Source organism: Gallinula chloropus (genome assembly GCF_964237585.1).
Source record: "Gallinula chloropus genome assembly, chromosome: 3".
NCBI lineage: Eukaryota > Metazoa > Chordata > Aves > Gruiformes > Rallidae > Gallinula > Gallinula chloropus.
In genome coordinates, this window is record NC_140087.1 from 77,598,474 (window position 1) to 77,624,594 (window position 26,121).

At 49.6% G+C, this 26,121-nt stretch overlaps 2 protein-coding genes across 2 annotated transcripts; both read left to right on the plus strand.

The window, feature by feature from the left end:
- Window positions 1–480: 480 nt before the first annotated feature.
- On the plus strand, window positions 481–11,771 carry LOC311189454 (TOG array regulator of axonemal microtubules protein 2-like; the record flags this gene model as incomplete). Its single annotated transcript, XM_084261118.1, has 12 exons — window positions 481–550; window positions 1,713–1,880; window positions 2,152–2,293; window positions 2,799–2,904; window positions 3,421–3,656; window positions 5,041–5,199; window positions 5,586–5,703; window positions 8,680–8,780; window positions 9,497–9,647; window positions 9,858–10,074; window positions 10,615–10,701; window positions 11,530–11,771. The coding sequence occupies 12 exons, from the start codon at window positions 481–483 to the stop codon at window positions 11,769–11,771; spliced, it is 1,797 nt and encodes a 598-aa protein (XP_084117244.1).
- A 763-nt stretch (window positions 11,772–12,534) lies between these two features.
- Window positions 12,535–25,687, plus strand: LOC311189455 (TOG array regulator of axonemal microtubules protein 2-like; the record flags this gene model as incomplete). Its single annotated transcript, XM_084261119.1, has 13 exons — window positions 12,535–12,583; window positions 14,156–14,290; window positions 18,844–19,011; window positions 19,283–19,424; window positions 20,186–20,291; window positions 20,813–21,048; window positions 22,464–22,622; window positions 23,003–23,120; window positions 23,724–23,827; window positions 24,020–24,170; window positions 24,381–24,597; window positions 25,137–25,223; window positions 25,446–25,687. The coding sequence occupies 13 exons, from the start codon at window positions 12,535–12,537 to the stop codon at window positions 25,685–25,687; spliced, it is 1,914 nt and encodes a 637-aa protein (XP_084117245.1).
- Between the last annotated feature and the right edge of the window lie 434 nt (window positions 25,688–26,121).

Here is a 26,121-nt window from a genome sequence, read left to right on the forward strand (position 1 = left end):
GGTGCACGTCACACCCTGCTCCCTCCACCCCCCTTCCTAGCAATGGCATGGGGAGCCTGAAGTGATTTCATCAGGCAGAGGGACCTTACACAGAGCAGTAGGGTAAGGAGCCTGCCAGATAGATGCCAGGTGGGAGTCGAAGGGGGCAGGCTGGATGCTCAGGCTGAGCGCTGTGTTCTGGTCTTTCCAGGCATCTCTGCTGTGCTGCAGAAGTGGGCCTTGGGAGAAGTTGCTGCCTTTGCTCTCCGCTATCCCTGTGTCACCAGGTCCATCTGACGAGGCTCCTGGCAGCACTGCAGTCCCTCCCCACAGGGCTCAGCACCTGCCTTGCCAAGAGACCCTGAAGATGTGGTAAGTCCAAGCGCCTGATCCTCCAAGAAGCCGTTCACCTCGCGCTTATTGTCCACAGTCAGCTCTCCAGTATCTTTAGGGAAACTTCTCTGCATGCACCATTTTGTGTATCTCTGTGGATCCAGCACGATGTCAAAACCCGCCTCAAACGCTCTTCAGATCAGGGCTGGTGGTGGGCAGGAGGAGGCAGGATTTAAGAGTACCTTAAAAGCAGGTCCTCACTGGACTCCAAAACCCCTTTTTCTTTGTGAAAGAGCAGCGAGCTGTAGTATTACTCTCGGGAGACAGCAGTGGTACTACCACGTGGAACAAGATACTGTCATCAGTTTAAGGCGTGGGCAGACAAAGGGAGGCTTGTGGAGCAGCATAAAGGTAGTCGCCCTCAGTGCAGACTCCGGACTGCCTTCCCATCTCTTGCTGCTTCAGAGGGGATGTATGTAACAGCGTGAGGCGCTTGGCTGCAAAAGGAGAGAGAGCAGAATTGGATAGGTACAGTCCAAAGTGAAAAATGACTCCTGTGTTTCAGCTAGAGCTTGGTGAGCAATCAACAACTGGAAGTGTAAAGGCAATTAATCCGCCTCGTATAGTGTTGGTTTTATGGGTTGCATCCCCTCCTTCATCAGAATGGCCATGCTAAGAGAGGTTAGCTCCTTGAATGCTGTACCCCGCTTCTCTTTCTCTCTCCTCACATATTCTTTTATCCTTCATTTTCTTAAGGCCAAGATCAGGCAGGAGAAATGAAGAGAAGACCCTTCAACCTGGTGGTAGGTACAGGGAGTGGCTGTCCCAAAATGACCATTGGAATCCTGACCCATGGGTGGCACTGTGGAAGTTTGGTTGGTTGGTTGAAACGCATCCTGTCCCTGTGCAGCCGCTGAAACTGGAAAGCAAAAGAAAGAAAAGCCCTACCGAGTTTTCCTAATGCTTTCTGAGGGAAAGCATAACTGCACTGGAGGTGCTGGAGGTCAGGTTAGACAGAGCAACCTGATGTAGCTGAAGATGGACTAGATGGCATGTAAAGGCTCCTCCCAACCCACAGTGTTCTACGATTCAACGATTTTTGGGGTCACTCTCTCATGTTAGTGTGCACTTGGAGTTGTTAGGGATGACAAAGGGATGTGACCTAGCTCCATCTGGGAGGAATTATATATATATATATTAAAAAATTAAAGCACCTCTCGCCGTATTGATAAACTTTCTTTGGAACCACTCTGCCCTCAGAGGTAAGAGCAGGAGTACCTCATCACTGCTGCTTCCAACAGATTAAAATCAAATTAAAAAAAAAAAAAAATGCCCTTTCTAAGCCCCCAGCCACCCTGCCCACCACTCTCCACTTACAAGGTCCTTTTTGGTCTCTGCAGGTATTCACCTACCACCTATCAAGGGCGCAGTTTGCAGTGACCCCAGCACGAGCGATGCGTGCAAAGAGCAGAGCTCTCTTTCTGCCTCCAGGAAGGGTGTCACCAGGTGCCCACTCCCCAGCATCCCTGTCACCCGCCAGCGTGGCAAGTTCCAGCACAATTCCTCAGGTGAGCCCACTCCACTGCAGCCCCACCACCAGCTCTCTCCTTGCACAAGAAGCACAAACTGCCTCATTCCAGAAACAACTTCTTTCCCAAGAGCACGCTAAAATGTATGTGCACTCAGCTCCCTGCGTTCTAGAACATTTGAAGCAAATGGAAACAGAGGCACTCTCAGATTCAGAGGGTGACACATCACACTGTGCCCTGGGAGCTGCTCCTCAGGTGGGATGCCTTGCCCCGGGGTATGCGATGCTGATGCCTGACCCTGTCCTAACAGGGAGGTCGAAGCCTGCCACTGCTCTGGACTTCCTGGACTGGGAAGAGGAGGCAGAGGAGGGAAGTGCCTGTGAAGTCAGACCCTTTGCTGAACCACAGCAGGAGCTGCTCAATGCCCTGACATGGCTCAGCAGCGATGACTGGTAAGAAAACACCTTGTTTGCTCTTTCTCCCTGTCAGTGTGCAGATAAATTAGAAGCTTGTTTTCTAGTGCCTCTGAGGCCAGGCAGCTCAGATGTCCAAAGGGAACTAGTGAAACCACTCCAAAGCAGTCCCAGTATAAGCCTTTGATCTGCATCCCTATATCCTCCTGCATGTGAGTCCTGCGCCTCCTTGTGCAGCCCCTTTGTCTTGCCCCTCTCCCCTTTCTTTTCCCCCTTCCTTTTTGGTGCCCTGTGAGGTGTAGGAGTCTGGGTTAACACTCAGGGACCGCAGTGGGGACGGGTCCCCAGTCCTCACCTGCAGTTCCAGCAAAACAGTGAATGTATCACGTGCCAGCATCCTGTGGCAATGAGTTCCACAACGTAATGGAGTGCTGCTGTATGAGGATACTCCCTTTGTTTAAGCTGACAGCCTGGGCATTTCAGAGAGCGCTGCCTACTTCTCGGGTGGGGAGAAAAATTAATCTTTCTGGAAATGGCTTTTCAGGGAGCAGAATGCAAAGGGACTCTTCAGCATCAGGTGCCTGGCTATCCGTCACTCCGAAGTCCTTCTTCCCAGACTTCGTGATGTTTCTTTGGCAGTTAGCAAAGAGGTAAGAACAATGTGTTGAACTGTGTCCCCTGTGCCTCATCCATGGGGCGTAGACACGTGCTTCTTCCTTTACTTCTCTACTCAGTGTCTGCCTCGTAGCTATTAAGAAAATGAGGCCTAAAAATGGCAATATGTCACTTGTTCTGTAGGATCTGTCTGTACATATAGATATCCTGACTGGCACGGAGGGCATCTGTCTGCCTCCTCTTTGAGCTATTTAGCATCTTGTCCCTCGATCTTAAAACCCAACCCTTGCTTTAATGAATTTGCTTGTTTTCATAAAAGGGCCTAAAATCCAAGCAGTAAGCATTATGGGCTGAGCAGCACACTTTGTGCTTAGGTGTTCAGTCTCCTTCAAATTGTATTGTACAAGTGAAGTTGTTTGTGTCAGAGTAAGTGTGTTTCTGTGCCTGTGGTCTCTTCTGCTTGCTCTTACTGTGCTTCCTTGGCCTTTTCCTGGGGGGAAGTGAGTATCTTTACCGTGTGATTCTTACATTTCCCTTCACGACTTCCCCAGGTGAACAACCTGCGGTCCAAGGTATCTCGCTTTGCAATTGGCACACTCGGAGAGCTCTTCAGGACCTTGAAGAAGAAAATGGACCATGACGTTGATATGATATGTCAGGCCTTGCTCCAGAGGACGGGGGACTCTAGTGATTTCATCCAGAAAGGAGCCAGTCGATCCTTGGGGCTCATGGTGCAGAATGTGACTCCTGCACGAGCCATGACTGCTCTCATGGCGAGTGGAATCCAGTAAGTAGTTCTTCTCTTCATGCTATCGTTTGCCTTTGTGTGTGTGTGGGGAAGGGATGGGAGGCAGAAGGGGAATGCTGGTCGGGAAGGGTCCTTTCTCCTGCACCATGCATGAACCCGGTGGTTAGGTTCTCTGGTCAACTTCACTCCCTTTGTTTTCACAAAGGGAGGAGGGACAGTGGCAGTTCCAGCAGTGAGCACCCTTTGATCTTTCGCAGTGTTAAGCACAGAGGCACAAGTTAAAACCCAGCATCATTATCCCATTAACTTGAGAAATAAGGAGGTTCATTGCTGGCACACAGAGCGTGTGGGGGAGAACCTGCTAGGTGCAGCACAGCCTGCTCAACAGGCGGGGCCCCTGCTGAGAGGAGCCTGACCATCACTGTCGTTCCAGCTCCGTTTTCTCTCCAAAGTGCTGCTGCAGGTTAGCCTTAACCTGGTAAGCCATTTTACAGGCAGCTTCCCAGGCTGACACCCAAGGGATAGCTGAAGCAAGTGCTGACCATCAGATCTTTGTGCCGGGCCTGTTTCAAACAGGCTCCCCACCCTCTGGAAAGGACAACGTGGCTAAAACGACCGCTACCCTTTCCTCAGCTTTGGAAAAGGGCAAAACATTGCAACGTACCTCTTCCCAAAGCTCAAACTGGTTGTGTGGCTGGATATTCTGCAGCTTCCTGCCCCACAGGGATTTCCCCTGCCATTTTTTGTCCTCGGCTGTGCAGATTTGCAGGTTTCTCTCTGGCGCCTGCAATGGGCCTCTGTCCCCTCACCCCTCTGCGGTGACTGTGGTGCCTGCAGACTTTGATACATTTTCTCACTCCCTTGTCTGGGGGCAAAAAGCGGCTGCTTGTGGGCTTTTTTCTCCTAAATGTGATTCCTAGAGGCACTGTGGCCGTTGCTCATGGGCTCGGCCTTGCTCAGTGGCACGTCCGGCCTTGAGCCCGGCTGGCGGTTGCTCTCTTGGGCCTGCAGTAGCAGCTTGCTGCTTCTTGCAGAAGCTGCCCCTGCTCCCTGCCCCTGCAAAAGCAGAGTGGAGATAAACAGGTGGGATAAGCCTGAATCCTGCTGCAGTTCTGTCAGTGTCCTGGGAGCCCCCTGACCGGTCAGGATGAATTGTCTTTCCCAGAATTGCCTCTCAGACAGAGGGAAATGAAAGGAACTGAGCTGTCACATAGTCCAGGGAGCTGGAATTCCTCCCTTTCCCTTCCTTTGTAAAATGCCAACGTTTGTATTTATCTGAGGCCAGGATCTTGTGCAGGTGGCAAAAGCTGCAGCGAGAACACATGCCTCCTCCTCAGCTAGGACAGGGAGCATGCTGTGAGCAAAGCCTGTGCTCCTGGCTTTCCCTTTCCCTCTGTTCCAGTGCTTGTTCTCTTGTTTGCAGGCACCGCAATGTCATGGTGCGGAAGTGTGCGGCTGAACACCTCCTGACGACGATAGAAAAAATTGGGGCTAAGAAGCTCCTCTCAGGCAAACACATTAATACCGACGAGCTGGTGAACACGGTGGTGAGGCTCGCTCAGGATTCTCATCAGGACACAAGGTGGCGATCTTGATCAGTTACAATTTCATAGCGCCAAACCCAACCCCCCCTGACTTCGATTCTTAGTTTAAATTCCCATTACTAGATGCTAAGAACACACAAGCAGCTAGCTGCCCCTCTGCATACATGTAGTACAGAATCGTAACTAGCAAGCGTGAGGCGATTTAGCCCAGTTTCTCCCTCATCAGAGAAGGGTGGCTTCCTGGGCAGTGGCAGTAAGTGGAACTAAGTATCTCTTTGCTGAATAGGTAATAGGCATTACACGTGACGAGTTTAAGATCTCAGCTTATTTCATGGGCGCGTTTTCCTGGCTTATTGCCAGGGGAGAAGAGAGAGGAACGCTCAGATGCAAAAGCAGCCATTCCTTTTTCTCTTTCCTGTGTCAGGTATTATGGACGGCAGATGCTTAATGTATTGATGAGTCATCAAAATTTTGCCAAGTATTTGAAACAGTCTGGCCCCTCACATGATTTGAAACGAGTCATGGAAACAATCAAGAAGAAAGTAAGTACTTGGCAGGAGAAATGCCTCTTTTCTGCAAGAAGTGAGAATACTCATGTGAGATTATAGATACCCGATCTTATTTCTTCTTCCACTGAATCGTTTTGATCTTGGGAATGAAGTGTTGCACCTCAGCCTGTTTATCTGCAGACAGTGAAGGAACTAGTATGGTTAGAAATGATGTGTGTGGATTCTGAAGATCAGCCCCAAACAGGAAAGGGAAGGAGAAATTGCAAATATACAAAAGATGCACAGGGCAATCACAATCCCGCTGTGTTGTCATGTGCTGTGGAGCTGGAAGAACCTTCATCAATTCAGCATCCAGAATAAATTAGCTTTCCTGCTGCCATTCCCCCCCTCCATCCCATTCCTTTTCAATTACTCTGCAGGAATAGTCATAGTGAGTGTGAACCAAATCAACTCGTAACACAATGGGCCAACCTCCAGAGAGTGACAAAATTTCCCACTATTCCCTTTAAGAAGGCTTGTTCCGTACCAGATTGCATTATTCCTATTTGTGTTCAAGACTAATGAATTCAGGATTGTCTACTGCTGCCCATTATTGTAACACCTACAGCCTTGGGTTTTTGGCAACAAAGAGTAGACATCCCGGAATCGCTGGCATCTCTCCCTCTCTACGTTTCCCTAAGCATGTCTTGGTAGCCTTGATCCTGGTTTTTACTTGTGTTCATAGAATTATAGAATGGCATGGGGTGGAAGGGACCCCAAGGATCATAGAGCTTCAACCTCCTTGCACAGGTAGGGCCACCAACCTCAGTCCTGGATCTCCACAAGTTTGCCCAGTGCCCCATCCAACCTGGCCTTGAACACTTCCAGGGACTGGGCATCCACTTCTTCTTTCGGCAGCCTGTTCCAGCATCTCACCACTCTTTCTGTAAAAAACTTCCCCCTAATATCTAATCTAAACCTTCCTTCCTTTAGTTTTAATCCATTCCCCCTTGTCCTGCCATTGTCTGCTCTTTTAAAAAGTTGAATCCCCTCCTGCTTATAAGCTCCCTTTAGGTACTGGAAGGGGAGGTGCTCCAGCCCTCTAATCATCTTCTTGGCCCTCCGCTGAACCCTCTCCTACAGTTCCACATCTTTCTTGTATTGGGGTTCCCAGATCTGGACACAGCACTCCAGCTGGGGCCTCATGAAGGCAGAGTAGAGAGGAACAATCCCCTCCATGCCCCTGCTGGCCACCCCTCTTCTAATGGAGCCCAGGATACCATTGGCCTTCTGAGCTGCAAGAGCACACTGCTGGCTCATGTTAAGTTTCTCATCCACCAGAATCCCCAAGTCCTCCTCAGCAGGGCTACTCTCAAGAAGCTCTTCTCACAGTCTGTATCTATGTCTGGGATTCTTCCGTCCCAAGTGCAACACCTTACACTTGGCAGTGTTGAACCTCATTAGGTTCCCCCGGGCCCATCTTTCCAGCCTGTCAAGATCCCTCTTGGATGGCTTCCCTTCCTTCTAGGGTGTCAACCACACCACTCAGCTTGGTGTCATCCACCAACTTGCTGAGGGTGCACTCAATTCCATCATTGATGTCATTGATAAAGATGTTAAAGAGAACCGGTCCCAAGACAGACCCCTGGGGGACACCGCTTGTCACCGGCCTCCACCTGGACATAGACCCATTGACCACCACCCTTTGGCTACGGTCAGTTAACCAGTTTCTTATCCACTGGATGGTCCACCCATCAAATCCACATCTCTCCAATTTAGAGATAAGGATGTGATGGGGGACTGTGTCAAAGGCCTTGCACAAGTCCAAGTAGATGACATCAGTCGCCTTCCCTTTATCTACCGAAGCTGTCACTCCATCATAGAAGGTCACCAGATTGGTGAGGCATGCCCTTCCCTTGGTGAAGCCGTGCTGGCTGTCCCGGATCACATGGTCTTCCCTCATGTGCTCCAACGTGGCATCCAGGAGGATCTGTTCCATGATCTTCCCAGGCACAGAGCTGAGGCTCACTGGCCTGTAATTCCCTGTCTCTTCCTTGCTCCCTTTTTTATAAATGGGAGTGACATGACCTTTTTTCCAGTCCCCAGTGACCTCTCCTGACAGCCACGACTTTTCAAATATGATGGAGAGCGGCTCGGCAACCACATCAGCAGCTCCTTCAGGACCCTGGGATGCATGTCATCTGGCCCCATAGACTTGTAGACATTCAGTCTCATGAGGCGGTCACGGACTTGCTCTGCTCTTATAGTGGGGGGTGATTTGCTCCCCCAGTTCCCACCTAGAATTCTAGGGATGCAAGGTTCTGGGATTTGAGAATTATGAGAATCCTGGCTGCCAGAGAAGACCGAGGCAAAGAACTCATTCAGTACCTCAGCCTTCTCCTCAACAGTTGCAGCCAATTCTCCTTTCTCATTTACCAATGGGGGTACGTTCTCTTTGGCCTGTCTCTTCTGGCCAATGTACCTGTAAAATCCCTTCTTGTTGTTTTTAACATCCCTCGCCAAGTTCAGTTCCATCTGCGCCTTGGCTTTCCTGATCCCATCTCTGCAAGTCCGAACAGCATCCCTGTATTCTTTCCAGGCTACACACCCTTGCTTCCAGAGCTTGTATTTGCCTTTCTTTTCCCTCAGTTTGACCAGCAGGTCCTTGCCTAGCCATGCTGGCCTCCTGCCCCTCTTGCCCACTTTCTTATTCAGAGGGACAGAGAGCCCTTGAGCTCTCAGAAAGGCATCCTTAAAGCGTAGCCAGCTGTCCTCAACATTTCTGTCTCTAAGGACCACCTCCCAGGAGATCTTGGCCAACAAGTCCTTAAACAGCCTAAACTTTGCTCTCTTAAAGTTCAGTGTCTTGATCCCACTCTTCGCCAGGCCCATATCAGGTCCAGCAATGCATCGCCTCTGAATAGGCGATATGAATATTCTCATAGAATAGGTCTATCCAATATTTCTAAGTGTTCTAAGTAAGTACTTTGCTATTTGATATTCTATAGCTTCATGTTTTTTTTTCTACAGGGGGTAGGTCATAAATTTGAGCCTCCATCTGCCAAGGTCCACAAGAATCCTAGGAAGAGCAATTCGATGATGCCTCAGGACGAGCTGCCTTCTGATGGAGGGTACCGAGCACTTCCATTCTATCTGCTATCTGACAAAGCACATGACAACCTTTAACAGACTCTTACTCAGGAAATACCTTCTGGTAGAGATGAGGTGGGACAGAGGTTGTTGCCTTGCCCTATCAAACCTTCTGTGATAGAAAATGTCTACTGCATTAAGCTAAACACAAGTTCTCATAGGGTTTTGCAGAACCCTTGAGAGGAAAACCCAGTGCAGTGGCAAGGACAGTGTGGTGGAGGCTGTGAGAGGGTCATGTCTTTGTTATTTGACTTGGGCCAAGGAATTTCAATTAGGGTATTCTTATCTGAGCGGAATCCTTTTTGAATGGGTGGTCTGGTGAGAAGTCCTACTCTAGAACAAAGATGCCGATCCCACAAACAGCACATTCCGTGTGCGTGGCTTGGCCTCTACATTCGTTTCTGACCCACAAATGGTAACATCAAGACAATTCCTCAGCAGCTGTAGTCAACAGATGTCTCAATGTAGACTTTTTCTGTAGCTATTCATTGCCATTCACACCAAGACTGTCATCAGGTCAAGCTGCTTTTCAGATCAGGATCTAGATGACATCACATCATTAGGAAGTCTCCTTGAGATGTTTTCTTCACAATTAACTGAAGATATTGCCACCAAAAGGTCTTACCTTGTTTTTATTTTTCAGCTTGAGATGTGGCTCTGACAGACGCCTCTTACCCCGTCGGGCTGTGTGTCACAGGTCATTTCGGACTGCGGAAGAAACCAACCAGCTGCAGGAGCTTTACAGGCTCCTGTCAGACAAGGATTTTGTATCAAGACTGGAGGGAGTGGGGCTCCTACTAGAGTACTGCAAGAGCAGCCCCCAGCTCCTTTCCAACAACATTGTCCAGGTACATAGGGGATCTCTACTGCTCCTTCCCCCTTAAGGCCCTTCCCAGCCCCTAGTAGCCCCCGGGAAAGCAGTGACATTGTGCTAGCAAGTGCTGCCCTGACAGGAAGGATTGTGTTACCCGGTTATCTTGCTGGGTACTTGTTTCTACATCCCTTCTTGAAAGAAAGACATTTGAATCCAGCTTTCATCTTCTTTGTTTTCTGAACAGATTTTTGATGTTTTTGGCCCGAGACTTCGGGATTGCAACAAAAAAGTGAACCAGCAGGCACTAGAGGTCCTGGCTTTGATGATACCCATGCTCAGAGATGCCTTACACCCAGTGCTGGTCTCCCTGGTGCTAGCGGTCACTGAGAACCTGAACTCAAAGCAGTCGGGGATTTATGCTGCAGCCACGAAGGTGCTGGAAGCATGCATTGCTCACCTAGGTAAGGCTGAGCTCTGACTCCTCTGCCTCGGAGCCAACTCAACCCCGAGTCTGCTGATAGCTTGTGCTGTCTGTGAAAAAAGTTCTGATGCTGCAAGGAAAACTTTGCTTGGCTGATCAAACTGGTGAGGCTGGACTCTTGCAGACCAATGCAGGCAACAGTTATGGACATGGGGACGTGTCAGCTTTCTCACCCTTATCCTTTGAGGAGAGAGAAGGTTGCTTCTGCAAAGCTCCAGGAGGTTCAAGCTCTTCACTGCTTACATGTGATTTCAATTGTGAGGGCTCTGATGTGCAATGTTTAACACAGCTGCTTGCAGAGCACTCAGGTTTGGATTGACAAATGTGAAAGGAGAAATTTCCTTTTTTAATTTCATAATCCTCAAAGTAAGCTTGAGGAAAACCAGAAGAAAAGGACTCAGAAACCGGAAGAATTTTATTGTAGAAAGTGCCGTTACCCTTGCCCTCCCCTCCCCCCCTCTTTAATTTTGGTGCCTTAGAACCTCAGAAGAGTGAGCAGAAATGACTGTTTCTCTTTCAGATAACACGCTGATGCTGCAAGCCCTGGCCCAACGAGTGCGGTCGCTCAGTGGCCAAGCTCTGCTCGACGTCACAGCACACATCTCAGGTATCACCTGCTGCAGCTGCTCTCCTCTTCTGAGTCAAGAAGTGTTGGAGGGACTATTTAGAGGGAATGCCTTGTCATAGTGGAACAGCTGATAAAGCACCAGAAGTTGCTGAGCATGTCCCTCCTGCAGAAGGCATATACCAAAATGTATTTGGCAGGGTTTTGTCTGGCTTCCGCAGTGATGTGCAACTCTCAGATGAAGATGGCAATTGGGCTCCAGCACTGAGCTTTCCCTGGGGCATCTTAGGACCTGCATCCAGAACAGAGAGGGGCTAAAACTACCTGGCTGGCTCCTCTCTTTGAAGGATGGTACAGTAAAGGTCATGTAGATCCGGAGAGGTCCCTTTTTTACAGTGAAGAACCACCCTTTAGAAAAAAATGTGGTAACTAGCATTTCCAATGGTCAGTTTGGTTTGCTATCCCAGGATTCTCATTGTCCTGTTTGAAACATTTGAGGCTGAATCCTGCAGAGCCTGGGGTCTGCAGCAACAGGTGAAAACTCAACAGAGATATTACAGGCAAGGGTTTTGTGCAAGGCCGGATTTGGGGACAGAGCAGGAGAAACAGACTGTTCAGCCCAACCTGCGGACACTCCATGTCTGTACTACAGATCTGAGCATTTAGGAATGTGTTGTCTGTTTCTATATCAGTGGCACACTCTAAATGCAGCTGACAATTGATTCATAATAGTGGCCTGCTATGTCAGCAAGTGGCCAAGGAATGGAAGCAAGTACAACCTCAACAAAGACTAGAGAGGACTACTTATATTATATAAAGGCGGGGAGCAGTTTGCTGGTTGATAAGAAGCTTTTCTTTCTTGCCTGACAGAGCTTGTGACATGGGTTTATCCCCGGAGACCCCAAGCTGCCAAGCGCTACGGCCTGCCCACGCTCTGGTTCTTCCTGGGAAGAAGCGTCCTGCCTGTGCGGAGTGGCAACATCAAGGCTGTGGTGACCAAGCTTGCAGTGGCCCTCTACCAGCTGATGGGCTCCAAGCTGCAGGAGTGCGCTGCCAGCCAACCTCAGCATGTGGCAAAAAACCTCAGTGACATCTTAAGAGCTGAATGCTGAGAAAAGGCTTGGAGTGCTCAAGCAGCGGCACAGAGGTGTGGAGAGGGAGACATGAAGGCAACGGTGGATGTGCTGGCAGCGGCGTTGGTTTTATTCTGCCTGCCTGAGGAACAGAATTTATCCAAGAGTTTATAGCTTTTGATTTGAGATATTTTTTAAGGATAGTATTTAATATTTGTAGTCATTAAAAGGCTAATATTTTCCAAAAGTTTTGTACCTTGAGTTCCTCTTCCTGAAGAAGCTGCAGAGACACCAAAGAAATAAAACCCGTGCGTAAACGCAATTTGTAACTGTGAAAATGAAAAGCCTGTATTTGAATGCAGACTGAGAAAGCAAGAGACATGCAAACACACCTACATGTTTATACTGACACACATTTGCCCGTGAAGTAAGAGATGGGTTTTGGAAGCGCTGGAAGTAAAGGATTAGGCGGCTTCTTGAGCCAGACAAGAAGCAGAGACCTGCCAGGTGGGCCCTTTCCAAGTCTCTGGGAGCTGCGGGTGCACTGGCAGATACCTGAGATGTCCTGGCCAAGCTCAGAGTCCCAGTCTCACGACAGGAGAAATTGCCCCCTCCCTGGAGCTGAATTTCTCTTCCCATTTCAGGAGATGTCTCTTGCCTGTTGTCCCTTGTGCTCCCCTATGCAAGCGACTGGTGAAGCGTGGTGACCGGTGCCATCTGCCTGCCTCCCAGTGCTTTGGGGCAGCCCTGGAGAGGTGCAGGAGAGGGGCTCAGGGCAGGGGGTTTCAGGGGGACATATGGGATGCCGGGCAGTAAGTGGGCAGAAGGTGTCCTACAGAAGCTGTGGAGAGGTAAGCTGTGGCCTCATAGGAAAGGGGATGTTGGAAAAATAGAAAAGAAATGGTTTTCGTGCCCATGTTGTGAGAAGTGAAGGGTTTGCCTTACATGGGGACCAAGAAAGCACTTCTGACCCTGAGATTCAAGGAACAGAGTGAGGGAGGCACGTGCCAGTCCCTCACCATACAGAAGGGAGAAATGATGAGAGAAGAGAGGGAGGGCTGAAAGCAGCAGGTGTTGGTGCATCCCTACACTAAGAGGTGAGAACCGAGCAGCCTGATCTAAACCTTCTGAAGCTTTTTTTAGCAGGGATTGTTTGCTTGCTTGTTTTTAACTCCTGCTTTTTGGTAGCAGGGCGCACTCAGGATCTCATCTCTCTAGATTGCATGATCTTGGGACCTGGCTCTGGAACGCTGGTGTCTGGGGATCTTGCAGAGCCTGGTGGAAGTCGTAGTCCTTGCAGATCTGCTGGATCATTTGAGTTTCCCAGCTCGAGAAAGTTTTCAAACAGCTTAACAGGAGCAGCGTGGGACCATATAGTTGTTTTGTGGGCAGGATGGAGCTGCACAAAGTGTGTGTGTGTGTGCACCCAAATGCTAAGGCTCAATCGCTCAGAATGTCAGAGGGTGCTGAGGTTAAACATCAGATCTTGAAGCCTGTCACTTCATCATGACCTGCAGTTTGCTACCACCTGAGATCTGTTTTACCAGATGTTGTAGTTTTGTGTGGCTGGGTTCTGGTGGAGAAGGGGGGCTGCAGGGGTGGCTTCTGCAAGAAGCAGCTAGAAGCTCTCTGCAGGCCCAAGAGAGAGAAAACACCAGCCGAAGGGAGTGAGAAGATGTAAGCAACCGTGCAGGCACCAAGGTGAGTGAGGAGGAGGGCAGAGACACTACAAGCACTGAGGAGACAGATTGCCCTGCAGCCCATGGAGACAAGCATGGTGGAGCTGGTGTTGGTATTTCTAGTGCCAGTGGGAGAGCTGCGTGTACCTGCTCACCTCTGAGAGCAGAGTGCATTGCTTTAGCTCTATTGTGCGCAGCAGTGGCAGGAAGGTGACCACACACCTCACTGGCATGGTTAGGATCTCCCCATGCTTACGGCAGAGAGAGATTGATCCAAGAGCGTATCTTTTATCTGGTATTTTTGCCACCTGCCATGGACTGATTTGTTCTACAGCAATAACTGAGCGGCTGTCCTCAACTACTGAAGGGTCCATCCCTGGAGATACTCAAGGTCAGGCTTGGTAGGGCTATGAGTGACCGGATCTAGTGCAGATGTCCCTGCTCACTGCAGGGGGCTTGGACTAGATGACCTTAAAAAGTCCCTTGCAACCCAAGACATCCAATGAAAGGAGAGGAAAGAAATCTTGTGGTTGTGGATGGGCAACTAGCAACACATATGCAAATTTGAGTATGTTGTGGTTGTGCTGTAGTACTGTGAGGTCACGTAAGGCTAGGGCTTAGAGCCCCAGGGCACCACTGGTGTCTCAGTCTTCCTCTTTGCGGTGGTGAGGAGAGGAGTGTGTTTTCACCTCTCGGTATCAGATCCCGCAGATTTCAGCAATTTGTGCTGTCCTCATTTGGAAGACAAGTACCACGCGCCAGTTGCTGTCTACCGTGGGAGCATTCCCACCTTCCAACCCAGATACACAGCTCTGCGCGGCGGAAGCACTGACTCAGACTTGCAGTTTTGTGGCAGTTGTTGGATCCCTGAAGAAGGAGGTAAGGATGGGAAGGGCTGGAATATGCACTGATGGCCCAGCCAAATGTAAAAAGCACCTTGATTTCAGAGAGAAATGGTTCTTGGAGGCTGGTCCTCATGTGCTGGCTCTGTGTCAGAGTAGGTGTTTGAGAGCAGCAGGTGCTCCTGCCCTCCTCCAGTGATGCGCAGGGCACCACATCTCTGTCGTTAATTCCTTTGCCTTCTCTGTTACCAACAATAGCCAGATGACTGCTGCTGCCAGTCAGGCCAGGGACTGTGGCCCAACTGGCAATTCATTAAGAAGAATTAAACAGGCTGGCTTTATGAAGGATACAAACAAGCTGAGCTTCCTTGACTGATTGAAGAATCTTGAGTGCCCGGCTCATCAGATGGGTTGATTGTAAAGGCGCGAGGTCAGCTAACTCAGCTCTTCCCTTCGACCTCACCTGCAGCTTCTTCTCAGTCCATATTCACAACCCGGGTGATGGAGCCTCTGAGTTCGTGGGCTGGGGATGGAGCACTTGTGGTGCAATCCCTGGGAAGTCACTGAGTGAGCCAAGGAAGGGCTCAGCGGGACAGTGCGCTGCTTGAGTTCTAGAGCCACGTCCCCCTGCACAGTTCTCTCTAGTACTGTTTCTAGGTTTCAGAGACCCCCCTTCATTCTCTTCGATGGATCTGCCCAGGAGCGAGTGATGGGAAGGGGCAATTCTGGTCCTGATCTGGCTCTCTGTCTGTGACAAGGATGTTGGGATAGTAAGGAAGGGTGCACGTCACACCCTGCTCCCTCCACCCCCCTTCCTAGCAATGGCATGGGGAGCCTGAAGTGATTTCATCAGGCAGAGGGTCCTTACACAGAGCAGTAGGGTAAGGAGCCTGCCAGATAGATGCCAGGTGGGAGTCGAAGGGGGCAGGCTGGATGCTCAGGCTGAGCGCTGTGTTCTGGTCTTTCCAGGCATCTCTGCTGTGCTGCAGAAGTGGGCCTTGGGAGAAGTTGCCGCCTTTGCTCTCCGCTATCCCTGTGTCACCAGGTCCATCTGACGGGGCTCCTGGCAGCACTGCAGTCCCTCCCCACAGGGCTCAGCACCTGCCTTGCCAAGAGACCCTGAAGATGTGGTAAGTCCAAGCGCCTGATCCTCCAAGAAGCCGTTCACCTCGCGCTTATTTTCCACAGTCAGCTCTCCAGTATCTTTAGGGAAACTTCTCTGCATGCACCATTTTGTGTATCTCTGTGGATCCAGCACGATGTCAAAACCCGCCTCAAACGCTCTTCAGATCAGGGCTGGTGGTGGGCAGGAGGAGGCAGGATTTAAGAGTACCTTAAAAGCAGGTCCTCACTGGACTCCAAAACCCCTTTTTCTTTGTGAAAGAGCAGCGAGCTGTAGTATTACTCTCGGGAGACAGCAGTGGTACTACCACGTGGAACAAGATACTGTCATCAGTTTAAGGCGTGGGCAGACAAAGGGAGGCTTGTGGAGCAGCATAAAGGCAGTCGCCCTCAGTGCAGACTCCAGACTGCCTTCCCATCTCTTGCTGCTTCAGAGGGGATGTATGTAACAGCGTGAGGCGCTTGGCTGCAAAAGGAGAGAGAGCAGAATTGGATAGGTAAGGCCCAAAGTGAAAAATGACTCCTGTGTTTCAGCTAGAGCTTGGTGAGCAATCAACAACTGGAAGTGTAAAGGCAATTAATCCGCCTCGTATAGTGTTGGTTTTATGGGTTGCATCCCCTCCTTCATCAGAATGGCCATGCTAAGAGAGGTTAGCTCCTTGAATGCTGTACCCCGCTTCTCTTTCTCTCTCCTCACATATTCTTTTATCCTTCATTTTCTTAAGGCCAAGATCAGGCAGGAGAAATGAAGAGAAGACCCTTCAACCTGGTGGTAGGTACAGGGAGTGGCTGTCCCAAAATGACCCATGGGTGGCACTGTGGAAGTCTGGTTGGTTGGTTGAAACGCATCCTGTCCCTGTGCAGCCGCTGAAACTGGAAAGCAAAAGAAAGAAAAGCCCTACCGAGTTTTCCTAATGCTTTCTGAGGGAAAGCATAACTGCACTGGAGGTGCTGGAGGTCAGGTTAGACAGAGCAACCTGATGTAGCTGAAGATGGACTAGATGGCATTTAAAGGCTCCTCCCAACCCACAGTGTTCTACGATTCAACGATTTTTGGGGTCACTCTCTCATGTTAGTGTGCACTGGGAGTTGTTTGGGACGACAAAGGGATTGGACCCAGCTAAATCTGGGAGGAATTATATATATAAATATTATATTATATATATATAATTTTATATGTATATATATAAAATAAAGCGCCTCTCACTGTATTGATAAACATTCTTTGCAATCACTCTGCCCTCAAAGGAAAGAGCAGGAGTCAGCCTGTCAGTACCTCAGCACTGCTGCTTCCAACTGATTAAAAACTAAGCAAAGACTAAAAAAAGCCCTTTCTAAGCCCCCAGCCACCCTGCCCACCACTCTCCACTTACAAGGTCCTTTTTGGTCTCTGCAGGCATTCACCTACCACCTATCAAGGGGGCAGTTTGCAGTGACCCCAGCACGAGCGATGCGTGCAAAGAGCAGAGCTCTCTTTCTGCCTCCAGGAAGGGTGTCACCAGGTGCCCACTCCCCAGCATCCCTGTCACCCACCAGCGTGGCAAGTTCCAGCACAATTCCTCAGGTGAGCCCACTCCACTGCAGCCCCACCACCAGCTCTCTCCTTGCACAAGAAGCACAAACTATCTCATTCCAAAACCAACTTCTTTCCCAAGAGCACGCTAAAATGTATGTGCACTCAGCTCCCTGCGTTCTAGAACATTTGAAGCAAATGGAAACAGAGGCACTCTCAGATTCAGAGGGTGACACATCACACTGTGCCCTGGGAGCTGCTCCTCAGGTGGGATGCCTTGCCCCGGGGTATGCGATGCTGATGCCTGACCCTGTCCTAACAGGGAGGTCGCAACCTGCCACTGCTCTGGACTTCCTGGACTGGGAAGAGGAGGCAGAGGAGGGAAGTGCCTGGGAAGTCAGACCCAGAAGTGGGCCTTGGGAGAAGTTGCCGCCTTTGCTCTCCGCTATCCCTGTGTCACCAGGTCCATCTGACGGGGCTCCTGGCAGCACTGCAGTCCCTCCCCACAGGGCTCAGCACCTGCCTTGCCAAGAGACCCTGAAGATGTGGTAAGTCCAAGCGCCTGATCCTCCAAGAAGCCGTTCACCTCGCGCTTATTTTCCACAGTCAGCTCTCCAGTATCTTTAGGGAAACTTCTCTGCATGCACCATTTTGTGTATCTCTGTGGATCCAGCACGATGTCAAAACCCGCCTCAAACGCTCTTCAGATCAGGGCTGGTGGTGGGCAGGAGGAGGCAGGATTTAAGAGTACCTTAAAAGCAGGTCCTCACTGGACTCCAAAACCCCTTTTTCTTTGTGAAAGAGCAGCGAGCTGTAGTATTACTCTCGGGAGACAGCAGTGGTACTACCACGTGGAACAAGATACTGTCATCAGTTTAAGGCGTGGGCAGACAAAGGGAGGCTTGTGGAGCAGCATAAAGGTAGTCGCCCTCAGTGCAGACTCCAGACTGCCTTCCCATCTCTTGCTGCTTCAGAGGGGATGTATGTAACAGCGTGAGGCGCTTGGCTGCAAAAGGAGAGAGAGCAGAATTGGATAGGTAAGGCCCAAAGTGAAAAATGACTCCTGTGTTTCAGCTAGAGCTTGGTGAGCAATCAACAACTGGAAGTGTAAAGGCAATTAATCCGCCTCGTATAGTGTTGGTTTTATGGGTTGCATCCCCTCCTTCATCAGAATGGCCATGCTAAGAGAGGTTAGCTCCTTGAATGCTGTACCCCGCTTCTCTTTCTCTCTCCTCACATATTCTTTTATCCTTCATTTTCTTAAGGCCAAGATCAGGCAGGAGAAATGAAGAGAAGACCCTTCAACCTGGTGGTAGGTACAGGGAGTGGCTGTCCCAAAATGACCATTGGAATCCTGACCCATGGGTGACACTGTGGAAGTCTGGTTGGTTGGTTGAAACGCATCCTGTCCCTGTGCAGCCGCTGAAACTGGAAAGCAAAAGAAAGAAAAGCCCTACCGAGTTTTCCTAATGCTTTCTGAGGGAAAGCATAACTGCACTGGAGGTGCTGGAGGTCAGGTTAGACAGAGCAACCTGATGTAGCTGAAGATGGACTAGATGGCATTTAAAGGCTCCTCCCAACCCACAGTGTTCTACGATTCAACGATTTTTGGGGTCACTCTCTCATGTTAGTGTGCACTGGGAGTTGTTTGAGATGACAAAGGGATGTGACCTAGCTCCATCTGGGAGGAATTATATATATACATATAAAATATGACATATATATATATAATGTTATATATATATATAAAATAAAGCACCTCTCACTGTATTGATAAACATTCTTTGCAATCACTCTGCCCTCAGAGGTAAGAGCAGGAGTCAGCCTGTCAGTACCTCAGCACTGCTGCTTCCAACTGATTAAAAACTAAGCAAAGACTAAAAAAAGCCCTTTCTAAGCCCCCAGCCACCCTGCCCACCACTCTCCACTTACAAGGTCCTTTTTGGTCTCTGCAGGCATTCACCTACCACCTATCAAGGGGGCAGTTTGCAGTGACCCCAGCACGAGCGATGCGTGCAAAGAGCAGAGCTCTCTTTCTGCCTCCAGGAAGGGTGTCACCAGGTGCCCACTCCCCAGCATCCCTGTCACCCACCAGCGTGGCAAGTTCCAGCACAATTCCTCAGGTGAGCCCACTCCACTGCAGCCCCACCACCAGCTCTCTCCTTGCACAAGAAGCACAAACTGTCTCATTCCAAAACCAACTTCTTTCCCAAGAGCACGCTAAAATGTATGTGCACTCAGCTCCCTGCGTTCTAGAACATTTGAAGCAAATGGAAACAGAGGCACTCTCAGATTCAGAGGGTGACACATCACACTGTGCCCTGGGAGCTGCTCCTCAGGTGGGATGCCTTGCCCCGGGGTATGCGATGCTGATGCCTGACCCTGTCCTAACAGGGATGTCGCAGCCTGCCACTGCTCTGGACTTCCTGGACTGGGAAGAGGAGGCAGAGGAAGGAAGTGCCTGGGAAGTCAGACCCTTTGCTGAACCACAGCAGGAGCTGCTCAATGCCCTGACATGGCTCAGCAGCGATGACTGGTAAGAAAACACCTTGTTTGCTCTTTCTCCCTGTCAGTGTGCAGGTAAATGAGAAGCTTTTTTCTAGTGCCTCCGAGGCCACGCAGCTCAGATGTCCAAAGGGAACTAGTGAAACCACTCCAAAGCAGTCCCAGTATAAGCCTTTGATTTGCTTCCCTATGTCCTCCTGCAAGTGAGTCCTGCAAGTGAGCGCCTGCAGGGAGTTGCTTTTTCTGAGAAATGCACTAAGCCATGGTGTAGAGATGCCCAGCCTGTCATTTCCACTTAAGGAGGGAAGAAAATTTTTTAAAAAAAGGTAGACACAGACAAGAGTAGAGTCCTGAGAATTTCAGAGGCATGTTGGTTGTCCTTTTGATTTCTGGGTCAGCATCGAGTCACTAGGGCTCCATTCACACTGAGATAACGGTGAAACCCCTTCCACAATCCTTCTCCTTGTGCAGCCTCTTTGTCTGGCCCCTCTCCCTTTTCTCTTCCCCCTTCCTTTTTGGTGCCCTGTGAGGTGCAGAGAACTGCTGCAAGTGTGGGAGTCTGGGTTAACACTCAGGGACCCCAGTGGGGACGGGTCCCCAGTCCTGGCCTGCAGTTCCAGCGAAACAGTGAATGTATCACATGCCAGCATCCTGTGGCAATGAGTTCCACAACGTAATGGAGTGCTGCTGTATGAGAAGGATACTCCCTTTGTTTAACTGACAGCCTGGGCATTTCACTGCCCAGTTCTTGGGTGGGGAGAAAAATGAATCTTTCTTGAAATGGCTTTTCAGGGAGCAAAAGGCAAAGGGACTCTTCAGCATCAGGTGCCTGGCTATCCGCCACTCCGAAGTCCTTCTTCCCAGACTTCGTGATGTTTCTTTGGCAGTTAGCAAAGAGGTAAGAACAATGTGTTGAACTGTGTCCCCTGTGCCTCATCCATGGGGCGTAGAGTAGACACGTGCTTCTTCCTTTACTTCTCTACTCAGTGTCTGCCTCGTAGCTATTAAGAAAATGAGGCCTAAAAATGGCAATATGTCACTTGTTCTGTAGGATCTGTCTGTACATATAGATATCCTGACTGGCACGGAGGGCATCTGTCTGCCTCCTCTTTGAGCTATTTAGCATCTTGTCCCTCGATCTTAAAACCCAACCCTTGCTTTAATGAATTTGCTTGTCTTCATAAAAGGGCCTAAAATCCAAGCAGTAAGCATTATGGGCTGAGCAGCACACTTTATGCTTAGGCGTTCGGTCTCCTTCAAATTGTATTGTAAAAGTGAAGTTGTTTGTGTCAGAGTAAGTGTGTTTCTGTGCCTGTGGTCTCTTCTGCTTGCTCTTACTGTGCTTCCTTGGCCTTTTCCTGGGGGGAAGTGAGTACCTTTACCGGGTGATTCTTACATTTCCCTTCATGACTTCCCCAGGTGAACAACCTGCGGTCCAAGGTATCTCGCTTTGCAATTGGCACACTCGGAGAGCTCTTCAGGACCTTGAAGAAGAAAATGGACCATGACGTTGATATGATATGTCAGGCCTTGCTCCAGAGGATGGGGGACTCCAGTGATTTCATCCAGAAAGGAGCCAGTCGATCCTTGGGGCTCATGGTGCAGAATGTGACTCCTGCACGAGCCATGACTGCTCTCATGGCGAGTGGAATCCAGTAAGTAGTTCTTCTCTTCATGCTATCGTTTGCCTTTGTGTGTGTGTGGGGAAGGGATGGGAGGCAGAAGGGGAATGCTGGTCGGGAAGGGTCCTTTCTCCTGCACCATGCGTGAACTCGGTGGTTAGGTTCTCTGGTACCCCTCACTCCCTTTCTCTTGTATCAAATTGTGTCCTACTGCAGCCACTTTGTTTCCACAAAGGGAGGAGGGACAGTGGCAGTTCCAGCAGTGAGCAGCCTTGGACCTTTAGCAGTGCTAAGCACAGAGGCACAAGTTAAAACCCAGCATCATTATCCCATTAACTTGAGAAATAAGGAGGTTCATTGCTGGCACACAGAGCGTGTGGGGGAGAACCTGCTAGGTGCAGCACAGCCTGCTCAACAGGCGGGGCCCCTGCTGAGAGGAGCCTGACCATCACTGTCGTTCCAGCTCCATTTTCTCTCCAAAGTGCTGCTGCAGGTTAGCCTTAACCTGGTAAGCCATTTTACAGGCAGCTTCCCAGGCTGACACCCAAGGGATAGCTGAAGCAAGTGCTGACCATCAGATCTTTGTGCCGGGCCTGTTTCAAACAGGCTCCCCACCCTCTGGAAAGGACAACGTGGCTAAAACGACCGCAACCCTTTCCTCAGCTTTGGAAAAGGGCAAAACATTGCAATGTACCTCTTCCCAAAGCTCAAACTGGTTGCATGGCTGGATATTCTGCAGCTTCCTGCCCCACAGGGATTTTTCCCGCCATTTTTTGTCCTCGGCTGTGCAGATTTGCAGGTTTCTCTCTGGCGCCTGCAATGGGCCTCCCCACCCCTCTGCGGTGACTGTGGTGCCTGCAGACTATGTTACGTTTTCTCACTCCCTTCTCTGGGGGCAAAAAGCGGCTGCTTGTGGTTTTTTTTTTTCCTAAATGTGATTCCCAGAGGCACTGTGGCCGTTGTTCATGGGCTCGGCCTTGCTCAGTGGAACGTCCGGCCTTGAGCCCGGCTGGCGGTTGCTCTCTTGGGCCTGCAGTAGCAGCTTGCTGCTTCTTGCAGAAGCTGCCCCTGCTCCCTGCCCCTGCAAAAGCAGAGTGGAGAGAAACAGGTGGGATAAGCCTGAATCCTGCTGCAGTTCTGTCAGTGTCCTGGGAGCCCCCTGAGTGGTCAGGATGAATTGTCTTTCCCAGAATTGCCTCTCAGACAGAGGGAATTGAAAGGAACTGAGCTGTCACATAGTCCAGGGAGCTGGAATTCCTCCCTTTCCCTTCCTTTGTAAAATGCCAACGTTTGTATTTATCTGAGGCCAGGATCTTGTGCAGGTGGCAAAAGCTGCAGCGAGAACACATGCCTCCTCCTCAGCTAGGACAGGGAGCATGCTGTGAGCAAAGCCTGTGCTCCTGGCTTTCCTTTTCGCTCTGTTCCAGTGCTTGTTCTCTTGTTTGCAGGCACCGCAATGTCATGGTGCGGAAGTGTGCGGCTGAACACCTCCTGACGACGATAGAAACAATCGGGGCTAAGAAGCTCCTCTCAGGCAAACACATTAATACCGACGAGCTGGTGAACACGGTGGTGAGGCTCGCTCAGGATTCTCATCAGGACACAAGGTGGCGATCTTGATCAGTTACAATTTCATAGCGCCAAACCCAATCCCCCCTATTTCGATTCTTAGTTTAAATTACTAGATGCTAAGAACACACAAGCAGCTAGCTGCCCCTCTGCATACATGTAGTACAGAATCGTAAATAGCAAGCGTGAGGCGATTTAGCCCAGTTTCTCCCTCAGCCAGAGAAGGGTGGCTTCCCGGGCAGTGGCAGTAAGTGGAACTAAGTATCTCTTTGCTGAATAGGTAATAGGCATTACACGTGACGAGTTTAAGATCTCAGCTTATTTCATGGGCGCGTTTTCCTGGCTTATTGCCAGGGGAGAAGAGACAGGAACGCTCAGATGCAAAAGCAGCCATTCCTTTTTCTCTTTCCTGTGTCAGGTATTATGGACGGCAGATGCTTAATGTATTGATGAGTCATCCAAAGTTTGCCAAGTATTTGAACCAGTCTGGCCCCTCACATGATTTGAAACAAGTCATGGAAACAATCAAGAAGAAAGTAAGTACTTGGCAGGAGAAATGCCTCTTTTCTGCAAGAAGTGAGAATACTCATGTGAGATTATAGATACCCGATCTTATTTCTTCTTCCACTGAATCGTTTTGATCTTGGGAATGAAGTGTTGCACCTCAGCCTGTTTATCAGCCCCAAACAGGAAAGGGAAGGAGAAATTGCAAATATACAAAAGGTGCACAGGGCAATCACAATCCTGCTGTGTTGTCATGTGCTGTGGAGCTGGAAGAAGCTTCATCAATTCAGCATCCAGAAGAAACTCTCTCCCCTGCCTCCATTTTCCCCAACCCTCACCCCCATTCCTTTCGACTTACTCTGCAGGAACAGGGAGAGTGAGTGTGAACCAAATTCCTCTTTGTGCTCAAGACTAATGAATTCAGGATTTTCTACTGCTGCTCATTATGGTAGCCCTTACAGCCTTGGGTTTTTGGAAACAAAGAGCAGACATCCCTGAATCGCTGGCATCTCTCCCTCTCTCTATAACGTGTTTCCCTAAGCATGTCTTGGTAGCCTTGATCCTGGTTTTTACTTGTGTTCTAAGCAAATACTTTAAAATTTGATAGTCTATAGCTTCATGTTTTTCTTCTATAGGGAGTGGAAAGTCCTAAATGTGCGGCTCCATCTGACAAGGTCCACAAGAATCCTAGGAAGAGCAGTTCAATGATGCCTCAGGACGAGCTGCCTACTACTGGAGGGTACTGAGCACTTCCATTCTATCCGACAAAGCACACGACAAGCTTTACCAGCCTCTTCCTCAGGAAATTCTTTCTGGTAGAGATGAGGCGGGACAGAGGTTGTTGCCTTGTCCTACACATCTTCCTTTTATTTTTCAGCTTGAGATGTGGCTCTGACAGACGCCTCTTACCCCGTCGGGCTGTGTGTCACAGGTCACTTCAGACTGCGGAAGAAACCAACCAGCTGCAGGAGCTTTACAGGCTCCTGTCAGACAAGGATTTTGAATCAAGACTGGAGGGAGTGGGGCTCCTACTAGAGTACTGCAAGAGCAGCCCCCAGCTCCTTTCCAACAACATTGTCCAGGTACATAGGGGATCTCTACTGCTCCTTCCCCCTTAAGGCCCTTCCCAGCCCTTAGTAGCCCCCGGGAAAGCAGTGACATTGTGCTAGCAAGTGCTGCCCTGACAGGAAGGATTGAGTTACCCGGTTATCTTGCTGGGTACTTGTTTCTACATCCCTTCTTGAAAGAAAGACATTTGAATCCAGCTTTCATCTTCTTTGTTTTCTGAACAGATTTTTGATGTGTTTGGCCTGAGACTTCGGGATTGCAACAAAAAAGTGAACCAGCAGGCACTAGAGGTCCTGGCTTTGATGATACCCATGCTCAGAGATGCCTTACACCCAGTGCTGGTCTCCCTGGTGCTAGCGGTCACTGAGAACCTGAACTCAAAGCAGTCGGGGATTTATGCTGCAGCCACGAAGGTGCTGGAAGCATGCATTGCTCACCTAGGTAAGGCTGAGCTCTGACTCCTCTGCCTCGGAGCCAACTCAACCCCGAGTCTGCTGATAGCTTGTGCTGTCTGTGAAAAAAGTTCTGATGCTGCAAGGAAAACTTTGCTTGGCTGATCAAACTGGTGAGGCTGGACTCTTGCAGACCAATGCAGGCAACAGTTATGGACATGGGGACGTGTCAGCTTTCTCACCCTTGTCCTTTGAGGAGAGAGAAGGTTGCTTCTGCAAAGCTCCAGGAGGTTCAAGCTCTTCACTGCTTACATGTGATTTCAATTGTGAGGGCTCTGATGTGCAATGTTTAACACAGCTGCTTGTAGAGCACTCAGGTTTGGATTGACAAATGTGAAAGGAGAAATTTCCTTTTTTAATTTCATAATCCTCAAAGTAAGCTTGAGGAAAACCAGAAGAAAAGGACTCAGAAACCGGAAGAATTTTATTGTAGAAAGTGCCCTTACCCTTGCCCTCCCTTCCCCCCTCTTTATATTTGGTGCCTTAGAACCTCAGAAGAGTGAGCAGAAATGACTGTTTCTCTTTCAGATAACACACTGATGCTGCAAGCCCTGGCCCAACGAGTGCGGTCGCTCAGTGGCCAAGCTCTGCTCGACGTCACAGCACACATCTCAGGTATCACCTGCTGCAGCTGCTCTCCCCTTCTGAGTCAAGAAGTGTTGGAGGGACTATTTAGAGGGAATGCCTTGTCATAGTGGAACAGCTGATAAAGCGTGTCCCTCCTGCAGAAGGCATATACCAAAATGTATTTGGCAGGGGTTTGTCTGTTCTGAAGTGGGGTATAATACTGTTGTTTGCTTTAAGGTTGTTAAGAAGCTTTTCTTTCTTGCCCGACAGAGCTTGTGACATGGGTTTATCCCCGGAGACCCCAAGCTGCCAAGCTCTACGGCCTGCCCACGCTCTGGTTCCTCTTGGGAAGAAGCGTCCTGCCTGTGCGGAGTGGCAACATCAAGGCTGTGGTGACCAAGCTTGCAGTGGCCCTCTACCAGCTGATGGGCTCCGAGCTGCAGGAGTGCGCTGCCAGCCAACCTCAGCATGTGGCAAAAAGCCTCACTGACATCTTAAGAGCTGAATGCTGAGCAAAGGCTTGGAGTGCTCAAGCAGCGGTGCAGAGGTGTGGAAAGCGGGACGTGAAGGCAACGGCAGATGTGCTGGTTTTATTCTGCCTGCCTGAGGAACAGAATTTATCCAAGAGTTTATAGCTTTTGATTTGAGATATTTTTTAAGGATAGTATTTAATATTTGTAGTCATTAAAAGGCTAATATTTTCCAAAAGTTTTGTACCTTGAGTTCCTCTTCCTGAAGAAGCTGCAGAGACACCAAAGAAATAAAACCCGTGCGTAAACGCAATTTGTAACTGTGAAAATGAAAAGCCTGTATTTGAATGCAGACTGAGAAAGCAAGAGACATGCAAACACACCTACATGTTTATACTGACACACATTTGCCCGTGAAGTAAGAGATGGGTTTTGGAAGCGCTGGAAGTAAAGGATTAGGCGGCTTCTTGAGCCAG